Genomic DNA, 11653 nt, shown 5'->3' on the forward strand with positions numbered 1-11653 from the left:
GGATGTGACTTGTGGACTCAGACACAGCTACTATTGACCTTGAAGTATTTGGGAGTACTTTACTTGATTTAAAGAATTTTCATATTTTGAACTTGTATCTAAATTGTTTAGTATTGATAAAAATAGATGGTTGGCATGTAATGTTGGATGATAAATTTGATATTCATATAGACCTTGTTATATGTTAAAAAAAATGGCTTTTTTTAGGTTATTTTAGTAATTTTTCTCTAGAAACTAACATCCACGAACGCGGGCTCTAGAGGCCCCGATTCGGATTCTTTACAGTTTACCTCCCTCACACACAACAGTAGGAAATGTTTTATAGTATTCTAAAATCTCCATTTTACACTTATTAAAACATCCACCTTACCTTTAAATATTAGAATAACTAAAATGGATATGAGTTCTGACCCAAGTCCAAAATTAACCAAACCCATTTTTTTGTTTTTGGGTGTCATATATCCATATTTGGGGACAAATCTATGATAAATATATTCAACTAAAGTATTTAAAGATACTTAACTCAAGTTAACTAGTTGAGAACAAAGTAGAAGGTTATTTTTGGTATCTTACAATATTTAACTCAAGTTAGCTAAGTGAGGGTAAAGGTAGGTTAAAGTAGGTCCTTATTTGACTATTCTTGGCAAAACATAAGACTCCATCAGCAATTTAAGAAAAGGAAATTTAAGTTAAAGGTGGGACTCAATAAATAAATTAGGAAAATTTTCAGTTTCAGGCCAACCTTTTGCTCCTAATTCCTAATATGGGCCACACATTTTTGAAATTTCAAATATAGCCTAAACTGTTTTTGAAAACTGTTAGATAGTGAGCTCAAGTAGACACTTGGAAAACGTAAGTTCTTTTTTATTTCTTGTATTGTCCTTTTGAAACTAAAAAGTACTTATCCTCATAAAAATAAAAATAAAAAGTAAACAATGCGAACTTTTAATGATGAAGGTCACTGTTATAATTTTTGACTTATGATTTTAAGTGAGTTAAAGGACAATAATAAATGCACGGCTTTGTTTGGTAGTTTTCAGGAAAAGTTTGTCCTGCATTTGACATTTCTGAAACGTGTGACTTATACTTGAAATTAGGACAAAGGTTGGTCGTAAATGAAATTTTCCCATGAAATTACCCTAAGATTATCCATTTAAAACTTGTGGCAAGCATTTAAAATGCCTTCACATAGAATAGTTGGTTAAATGTAATAACCCAAATGTTGGGTGGCCTTTTATAAACAATTGATTATATGACTTGTGCTTTTACTTGGCGTACGTTTTCAAGATTTTGATACTCAAAATATTCATCATACACGTAAGCGTTATGCGGTTAAAAAGTGCATTTTCAGTATTAAATAAGTTTATTTAAATATAGATGCCAAGGTACGGTGAATTTACATATAGCAAGCTCAGTTTTCTCACGTATTTAAGAAAAATGCCCTTTTCAAGAAATTGTTCGGACATGCCCGGCCTATTTCCTAATGGGTCGGGTTTCGGCTTGGTTCTTTAATGGGCTCGGGTTTGAAGAAAATCTCATGACCTTGACCATTGGCTCAAAGGGACAATGTGATGTCTGGCCTTATCCAATCTTAAAATGCATAAATGCTTGACTGAAATTATGGGTTAATGAGAGAATAGCAAGTTCTCATGCAACTAATTCTTAATTAGTGTAACTAATTCTTAATTAGTGTAATTAATTAGATAAAAATAATAACTAACAAATAGCAAGTTTTCATGCAACTAATTAGGTAAATAATAATTATTCAAGTAACTATGTAATAGTTAATTTTTAAAAAATTTATATTATTACAAAAATTAATAAATAACTCAGGCCAACTCGATATATAGCCTACGAGTCGGCCCGAGCCTGGCCCACTATATAATGGGTCAGGTTTTGGCCAGGTACCTAACGAGCCCGAGCTTAAAATTATAACTCAAACCCAGCCCATGGCGAACCGCCCGGCTGGTTGCCCACTTGTGTTGTTTTTGCCTTTTAAAATAAATTACTTGCCCTCAAAAAAAAAAAAAAAAAACGGGTTAAATGTGTCATTTTTAAGAGTTAAATAGAGTTACATGATATAAAAGGTAACTTGATCAATTTTTTGAAAAGCAGGTTCCTATCTTATTTGAGCAATTAGATGAAGAGGTAAGCACTTGTCTATTTGAAAAGTGAGGCTAATAAACCTATATTTTTCTTACAGGTATTTTTTTTATTTCCAAGACAAATCTCGTGGCTCACTAAGTTCATTTGGGAGCAAGAGAAGAGATGAGAGGAGTGATGAAAGTGGAGATGAAAAAATGAGAGATGAGGTTGGAGTTGTCAACAAAAGTTTTTTTTTTTTTTATGTAGTTGAAAATGCATGGCCCATCTCCACCTTCAACATTAACCTCATCTCACAAAACACCTGTGACAGCAAGTGGTATTAATTAATTATACCCTCATTACCAACGGGTGCCTCGGCTTGTATGAATACAGCCACGAGTATTGCAACTTCGAATCCCAATGGTATCATTATAGCAGCTTGCCTATTATAAATCTCCTCTCAAACAGCGCCTATTATAAATCTCCAAATCCCCCTTAAACGCCAGCATAGTGGCAAAACGGCAAAATATGGGCAGCCAAAAACTTGTGAGAAATAAATAAAATTTGTGTTAATTTTCAGCAAAATATTGGTAATAAAAATAATTTAAAATATAAAAAAAATAAGTTTTTATAAAAATACAAATAAAATATTTAAAAATAAAAGCATGGCTTTTTACGATAAGTAGCCAACAAAATACAAGTGTTTTAAAATGCGATATTTATTTTTCTAAAAAAATCTTGATATTTTGAAAATATTGCAAAAAATTAAGTTTTAAAACTTTCAAATGATTTCTAGCAAAATTTTGGCATGCATGGATCACGTGATATTTGTCACATTAGCCACCACATAATACACCTCAGCTTTGGTTTTTACAGCAAAGGACACATGATCGGCTGCAAGGGGGTTTGGCCTTGTGGGGTGGGGTCTTGGCTGCTATACAGTCCATCAAGGTTCGATTTTCAATGCATAGCATAGTCCCCCGGCGGCTAAGACAGATGAACCGGTTACACATACACTACACTTAGGGGTGTCAATTGGTTGGGTTTGACCAGACACGACCAGGACCAAACCCTATAGGGTAAGGGTTTAATAATAAAGGAGGTTCGGTTATAAACCTGTTTAGAGTCAAAGGGTCCGATTAGTACATGGAGCTGGGTATTATTTGTGAAGTTTCATACCAGACACGAGTCTGACCCAAATTCCGATTGAGAGACCATGACTTTTTAATATAAGAAAAAATGAAAATTGTTATTTTACGTGTATGGACCGGGTCTGATTCATGTAATCCTTATAAAAGTTAGGTATGGTTTTTCTTGACGCAGACTTGTTCAGACCCAGGTTCGAACCCAATATCAGCAGTAGGGGTGTCAATGGGTCAGGTTTACCCAGACCCGATCCAAACCAAACCCTATAGAGTTTGGGTATGGTGACAAATAAAACGACCCTATTAAGACCCATGTCTGGATCTGAAGGTTCAATTAATACATGGATCCGGGTATAGTTTGTGAAATTTTATACTAGACCCAGGCCCAACCTGAGTTTCAATTAAGACCCGCAATTTTTCAATGTAAAATGATAAAAAATATTATTTTACCGGGTATGATCTGGGTCTGGTTCATAGAATTCTTATCAGGTCTGAGTATGGTTTTTCTTATAGTAGACCAGATTAGACCTAGGTCCGGACTCGATACCATACCCGAAAAAATGGTTCAAGGCTGGTTCCACCTGAGTCCGAACCAAACCCGACCGGATCCGGGTTGGCCTGAACCACGTCCTCCACGTTGACACCCGTACCTGCACTGCACTAAAGGGGTTGTCGGTGGCGGGTGGTGTTGGCTGTCGTCATGCAGAGTGAACCCCTGGACTTTCCCTCCGTCTCACATGCAAGAGAGAGAGAATGAATGCCCATATTTTTACTTTCCAAGTTTGCAACGCGGATCAATTAAAAAACTTGCAAAAAGATGACAAAGTTGTGGGGTAACGCAAACTCTCTGCTGTCAAAACAAGGATTTCCAATCATAAACATCACATTCACAATGGTTTTGTTACCACCCCACAAAACCATTAAGGCAAAAACAAGGAGAGACTAGATTGGTGTTTCTGTGGTTCCTCTTTCCACGTTGGGTTTCCTTTCACAAGAAGGTCCGGTTTTTAGTCTCAGATCTTGGTATTGCCAGTGATCCATTTCCTTTTGAGGTGTTTCGAGTCAAATTCCAATGGCTAGGAGGCCAGACGATGAGTATGACTACTTGTTCAAGTTGGTATTGGTTGGGGACTCTGGAGTTGGGAAATCAAACATCCTTTCCAGATTCACAAGGGATGAGTTTTCTTTGGAGTCAAAATCCACAATTGGAGTTGAGTTTGCAACTAGGACCATTCAGGTGGGTGTTTTTTTCTCCTTTGTTATTGGTTTCCTATGAAAAAAAAATTATTGATGCAGGGGGATATGGTTCTTTTGATTGTTGGGTTTGATGGTGTTCTGTTTTCCATGGAATTTGGTTGAGAAACTATGCAGGTTCCTGTTAGGTTCTTGTTTTGGGATTTCTTTTGTGAGATCTACTGCAATTTGTGCGTGCTTGCTTGTTTTCTAGTTCTGGTATTTGATGGATCTGTTGAATTTCCATGATCCGATGGGTGTTGTGGATTCTTGCTTTGAAATCTATTCCTTGGTAACATTGAAATGTGGATGTGTTTGTTGTTGGATGGGTGTTGGCTTTTTGAAGATTAGAGTGGGGATATCTCTGGGAACTGTGATGATATGATCTATTAATTTGAACATTGTCTTCTTTCAAAAAAATATAAATTTGAACATTTTCAGTATGGGATATATGATTCTCACTGGTGTGAGTTGTTGAATTCTTATTGCCTCTTTGATGGCATTTGAATCGAGTTTGTGTTGGTGACTTTATTCTTGTTAATTTTGATTATGAAAGTGAGTTGAATTTCGTTAGATTCCTGTTACATTTTTATTAAGTTTTCAGTTTCGGAATTGCTGCCATGTGATTCCTTGATTGGACTTTTCTGTGGAGCTTCCATTGTTGGCTGGCTTGTTTTTCTTGATTTACTGATCCTTGAGTTGTGATTGAATTTTGTTGGGTCTTTGCTTAGAGATCTCTTCCTTGGCATAAGATGTGATTTGATAATCCTAATGTGAGAACCTAATGGAATTCTTTGTTTTGAATTAGTTGGGAAAACTTGGCGGGCTTTGTGTGCTTTTCTATTGTGAGATTTGAACTGTGCATATTGTCATGTAATAGTAAATCTAGATCTGCCAACAGTAGACAATTTTCTCAGGCTATAACCAGATTTTGAAGAATTGGTTATGCAGTTAAGGGCTTTTGTCAATTCTTGGTAGGCATTTTTTCCTGTCTTGTTTCTATTGAACAAGATTAGAATATCTAGAGTGTCTAGATATTGCTCAAAATTCAAAAAATGTTTAATATCTTGTAGTTTTAGCTTGTGCTATCCCTATTGTATTGGCATTAGCAGGTCTTGAAAATCTGTGAGGATCTCAATTCAGATTTGTGAACATCCATCTCATTGTTGTGTATTTGTTGTTGGATGTGTGGAATCTGATTTAGAACTTTAGAATTGGAGACATTTGCAACTCTCAAATCTGCTTAAATGGGATCCTTGAAAACTTTGGATTGAGATCCACAATGAAATCAATGCCCAACTGTTATGTGTTCTGCTTCCTTTTTTGGGGATTGGGAATGCAGGGGTATGGTCCGTTTGTTTAGTCAACACAACTCCACATGCTAGAACCTTTCAATTCTTCCTTTTTTTTCATTTATTCTGTAGCCAAGCTAGTCATTACTTTTAGTGTTCAACTAACAATTCTCTGTTGCTTACAAATACTTTGCTTCTGTTTCTTGTGTTTCTGCATTTAGACTTTCATAGATTGACTTTCTGCCTGTTCTCTTACAAAACTGATGTTCACATTTAGCCCCTGTTTTATGTGTTTTTTGTCATTACACTGAAATGGCTAAAAAACTTTTGAACTTGACAGAACTTTTGTTTTTTCTTTAAATTTAGGGATTTTAGTTTCTCATGTTTGGTATGTGGAGAATTCTTAAAACTCTACATCGTGCATAATTTGAGGATGGTTTATTTTCTCCATCTAGATTGGTACTAGAGCCCATCTTAATATCGGACTACTTTACATGGATTTCATGAATTCTGAATATGTGCTATTTTGTATTTCTACTTTCTGGCTCCTCTTTCTCCACAGCAACATAATCATATGAAGGTTTTCCTTTAGTGGATTTAGAAATGCTTTCACCAGTAGTACAAGTAGAATAATATAACCAACACACAAGCTTTTTTCTCAACAATATTTTATTCTTGTGATCATAGTATATTTAGATAGTTTTTGTCATGTCAGTATTTCTAGAAAATTCACTATTCAGCTTCACTAATTAGCAACAATGACTGAAAGTCTTGGTGGATGAACTAAAACTCTTGGCCGGGATAACCAGATAGCCCACTTGCATTGAGGCCAAGTCACAATTGGTTTCATATTCCCTGGTAAATAGATTCTATTAGCTGTATGTCACTATTGAAAGAAATGTAACTAACCAGATTGAAACTTAGCACATCATGTCACCACATTTTTATTGATATTAAATAATTAAGTTCAGAGAATAATTTACACATTCTATAATCTTGAAATTTTCAACATCACCTTTTCCAAAAAAGAGCCCATGTAGAAATAGTGCTTATGCCCTTAATTAGCATTAAAATGTTGAAAACTAAAAAATAAAAACCATTAATTTATGAGACACAATATGGTTACAACTAACTTTACGAGTAACTCAAACTGCATTTTCCTCCAACTAACAAATCATCCATTTTATTAGCCTTCATATCACTATAGGGCACCTGATTCTTTTCTGATGTGCTACAGCCTACATTCTATCTTTAGCCCTCAATTTCCTGCTTACTGAAGTGCTGATCTTTTTCATATGTTGGTGCTTCTTTGCAAGAATATATATACAAGCGACTGTAAGGAGCTTTTATTAGAGGTTAGTAGTAGTACTGTACTGATTATCCCTATCATCATTGTTATCCTGAAGTTGTCTTCAATCTAATCCAACCTTTTTGATGATGCATTCTGCAAGTAGTTTTTCATTATCACTAGGCAGCATATCCTATGAAGTTCTGCATAATGCTGTGCCAAATAACCATCTCTTGAGATCATCACGATAAGCACTAATCCAGGTTTTTGTGGTCTTAATGATTCTGTTTGATGATTATGTGATTGCTTGAATTTTGAAAGCAATCAAAGGTATATCACAGTTGGCCTTATATTTGCTTTAGTATCTATACACATATTGGCCAAGCTGGTTCTACCCCATCAAAATTTTTAAGATGACCACATTAGAGATTTTCTGGTTGAGTTCATTAGTGTCTTGATTCACCACTCTTGCGAAAGGCTTAAGCCAAGCCCATTCATCCTGTCGAGTTGCACAGACCTCTTGCCTGAAAATAGAATTCTATTTACTGAAACCTTATGTGAGTGATCACTGATGTCTTCTTAAGATTCTCTGTTTATACCGTGTCCATATTTGTGAAGTTTCTTTGTGTTTGGAGTTCTTTGTGTAGCTCATCATGAAGGGTAGGCTTGTGTCAGGAGACTGGCTATGAAGTTCTTTCATTCATGTTGGCCTTGTTCTCTCTGCTTCTTATGGACAATTCTCTTATGTTTCTCTTCCTCTTGTTTTTTATGGTTGGTACTCCCTATTAGGTTGACGGGAAGATCATAAAAGCACAAATCTGGGATACAGCAGGGCAAGAGAGATATCGAGCTATAACAAGTGCATATTACCGTGGAGCGGTAGGTGCACTTCTGGTTTATGACATAACAAAGCCATCAACTTTTGAGAACGTCGGTAGGTGGCTGAAGGAACTCCGAGAACATGCCGATGCAAATATAGTCATAATGCTAATTGGAAACAAGTCTGATCTCCACCATCTAAGAGCTGTTTCAACTGAGAATGGCCAGAGATATGCTCAGAAAGAGGTTTTATCTTTCCTTGAGACTTCTGCACTTGATGCAACAAATGTAGATAAGGCATTCCAGACAATCCTATCTGAGATTCACCGGATAGTTAGCAAGAAATCACTTGCTTCTGAGGAATCAGCAGTGAATGGCATCAAAGAAGGGGAAACTATTCTGATCAATCAGCCAGATACTTCTTCAAAGTCTTGTTGCAGTTGAGAGGCGGAGAGACTGTTCTTTTATCCTTTTTGTTTATTTGTTGTCTGGTTTTATGGGTCAGCTTGCTTGCCTTCTAGGTTTCTAGCCTATATTAAATGTCTAAAAATGTTTATTTTCTTTTTGGTTTCTATGTCTTCCAATAGATTTATTCTCTTTATCATCAGACTGTAGTTGACATTAGCTATTGAATTTCATTTATTTTTCAGCATATCCTTAAGATGGTATACAAGCTCTCTCTCTCTCTCTCTCTCTCTCTCTCTCTCTCTCTCTCTCTCTCTCTCTCTCAATAAACACTAGTCTTCAAACTCTCGTTAGATTCTAGTCTTTAAGGGCCCGCTTGTTTCCTCGTTTTCCTGTGGTTGGTGAAACAAACTCCTGTCAAGGAAAAACAAAAGGCCCCATGCGGGGGAGACCTGATCAGGTGCAGTCATATTGCACAAAAATGTGTGCTGCTGCACCTGACCGCCTGCTATCTGTCTAATACAGCCAGTAGGTTCCACACGCTTTAACGGGTTCGTTGCCGTTTTTGTGGGGCCCAAAAATAGGTGCAGCGGCACATTATTGTTGTACAATGTGATTGCACCTGAACTGTTGATCCCAATCCAATTGCCCCCCTTCTTTAAGCTGAACTGTAAAACTATTTTTAACTAAATTAAATACCAATTAAATGCAAGATTTGCCCTCGGCCCAGTAACTCAGCTGAATCATAGTCAAATTCCTTGATCTCACCCGAAGTAACAACGGAGTACCGGGCCTAGTCATAGTGTCTTTAATTTTAATCCATTAAAACTTGAATCAGTAAATAACTATTCATCTTTCATCTTGAAACACTGATTATATAAATAGCATCATCATTTATGGACTCAGTTTATAGACTTTGTGAATCCCAATAAGATGTCATAAGAGTCAAACTCTGGTGAAGTATTATGGGATTCCCCATCTCTGCTATCAGAAAATTTTAGTAATAAAACATCACATCATTTTTTGGAAAATAATTCTACTAATTTAAATAAAGGAACATCTTGAATGCTCAACTGTTTGAATCGGTTTACTTTGTTAATAATAATGACTCCAACCAAATAGCTCGTAACTAATCTTATTCACTGCATGAACTATCCCAGAAGAAACATTTGCCATCTTCCCTCCCTAGTTTCTACCAGAGCATGAGTTCAGGATACTCACCATACTTCTCCAAATAAGACTTCTCAAAATATCAGCTATGTCCTTGTAGGAAACCTCGAGCCCAGTCAATGCAATCAGCTCCTTCAAGGAGACATCCTCTTGAGGTTGGGCATCTTCTGCTAAGAATGGCCCACTGAGATTAATAGAGAAACCCAGCAAAAGATACTTGACATGGCAGGTCTCACCTAAAACCCTTAGTAGGCCATTGTTGAGCCCCAACTGTTCATTGATTGTAAATGTAGACTTCTCTTAACTTGGGCATGCTCCTCAAAGATAACTTGGTCATGTTTCCTTGATCTTCTTGAGGTATGGTGCAGAAATCTGACATCCCTCCAACAAAGACTCAAGGCAATCAACAATGCTCATTCTCTTCATTCTATTGGCTACAATGTGATGGTTTGCACTGGTTATATCACCAAAGCAAACAACATTCTGTAGTGTCAGATACAATGAAGTAGGGTTGGGATCATGTTGCTAAACGGAAACAACTTCTAGTACAACTGTTTTTAGATTGCAGCGTGCATAGAGATCAAAGGAGGGATCAATGATGCAGTTGCAAAGGATTTATATAGAGTTCACATGAAAATACGGATCCGAGCAGAGCAGATGACACCGATGATCGATGTCTCCCCACTTGGACATTCAAAGATCAACCAGTACATTCAGTGGTCGAACCATCATAGTTTTCCTGTCGAGTTCTGATGAAACAGCTTGGCATGTAGACTAACCTCAATGGATTGTATGAACATATGTGGAGATCATGGTTTTCAGTGATTGGATCAGTTGGGACTAGTGAGGACTTTGATCTCTATCTGGGTCTTCGGTTGGGATCTTTTATAGTACTATTGGTCAAAATATGAAATTGACTCCGAAGAAATGGAGACTCTCTCTCTCTCTCTCTCTCTCTCTCTCTCTCTCTCTCTCTCTCTCTCTCTCTCTCTCTCTCTCTCTCGTATAATAAGCAGCTGCCGAAGCTTAGTCTGGAAATTCTTACTCTTATTTACTATTCAATGCTGCTAAGCTTGGATGTAAGTAGAACCAAATCCACTAAAATTAGATTCCCAGTTTTATCCAATAGCTCCTAAAATTATTGGACGCAATACATGCAAAAAACAATGCAGTTGGCTTGAGGTCTTAGATATTTACCAGTTTTGTGTGACGATCTCCTAAGAGATTATTAGATTTGTTGTATGTGTAACAAACTCAACTTTCCAACCAAGCAAACTTGGTTTGGTCAGGCAACCCACTCAGACCCGATATCCTCATGTCTTTGTTTTGTAGAACAATCTCTACTGCAGCAATTATTGCAGCTGGAACCTGCAATTGGAAACAAAGAGCAGCCCCAGCTTTTAGGCACCCCAACTGCCATGACACCGCAATTAACAAGAGCTCTCTTCTTTGCAAAGGTTGTCAAGGGGGCATTTGATTGTGCAGACAACAGCATCCGCCGGTCACTGCTGTTTGCACCCTACAAAAAAAACAGACGCTTGAGATGCGTGGAACACGACATCCCACACATTTCGTGGGATACTTTTTAGGTGTTCCACCCCTCTCCATAGAGCAGTGGTGCCCAGAACACCTTGGACAAAAACCAAAAAAAAAAGCAGAATTATTGGGACAAAAACTCAGCTTATCCAAAACACCTCTATGCTTGACCAGCAATGTCTAGATAAATCTGTTCTACACAGTTCTGTTCGAGCAATCAAACACCCCCAAAATGATCAAGTCTAGGCAGCACCTAGGTAGCCTACATTTGGCGACAAGCACAACCAGACTCCATTATCTATGAACCAATTATTGGATCTTAGCTTGAATCCTCCTTGTGAAATCAAACCTGATAAAATAGGTCAAATTCCTATCAAATTTAACCATTTCATTTTGTTGTCAAAGGAAAACTAAACATCCAGAACAGGCAGAATCAAAACCAAATCCATCTCAGATATGCAACCAGAACAGTGCCCTCTTCTCAACCTGTTTCTCTGAGGACCACCTGTTTAAAGTGTGGCCGTGCAAGAGAGATTTCATAAAAAACACATGAAACTCGATGGCTCCATGAGAAAATGCTTTCCCCAGATAAGGGATTGCAACCCCATTTAATACAAAAAGATCCGTGAGAAACAAACAGATCCGTGAGAACCATAAACTCTTTTTCCCTTTGATTCATA

The 11653-nt window shown here is 37.1% G+C and overlaps 1 protein-coding gene across 1 annotated transcript; it reads left to right on the forward strand.

Annotated features, from left to right (window-relative positions):
- Positions 1 to 4178: 4178 nt before the first annotated feature.
- Positions 4179 to 8514, forward strand: LOC149836936 (ras-related protein RABA2a-like). Its single transcript, XM_090005674.1, has 2 exons — positions 4179 to 4467; positions 7833 to 8514. The coding sequence occupies exons 1-2, from the start codon at positions 4303 to 4305 to the stop codon at positions 8304 to 8306; spliced, it is 639 nt and encodes a 212-aa protein (XP_089861800.1). The 5' UTR covers positions 4179 to 4302; the 3' UTR covers positions 8307 to 8514.
- Positions 8515 to 11653: the final 3139 nt, after the last annotated feature.

This window comes from Nuphar pumila, chromosome 5 (assembly GCF_984573655.1).
Source record: "Nuphar pumila chromosome 5, dmNupPumi1.hap1.1, whole genome shotgun sequence".
NCBI classification, from domain to species: domain Eukaryota; kingdom Viridiplantae; phylum Streptophyta; class Magnoliopsida; order Nymphaeales; family Nymphaeaceae; genus Nuphar; species Nuphar pumila.

What these genes read in the sequence shown, in the direction of transcription:
- LOC149836936 (XM_090005674.1), top strand. Translation starts at nt 4,303, where the DNA reads ATGGCTAGGAGGCCAGACGATGAGTATGACTACTTGTTCAAGTTGGTA. An exon ending in TTGCAACTAGGACCATTCAG is followed by an intron (nt 4,468 to 7,832) that starts GTGGGTGTTTTT and finishes ACTCCCTATTAG; the next exon opens with GTTGACGGGAAGATCATAAA.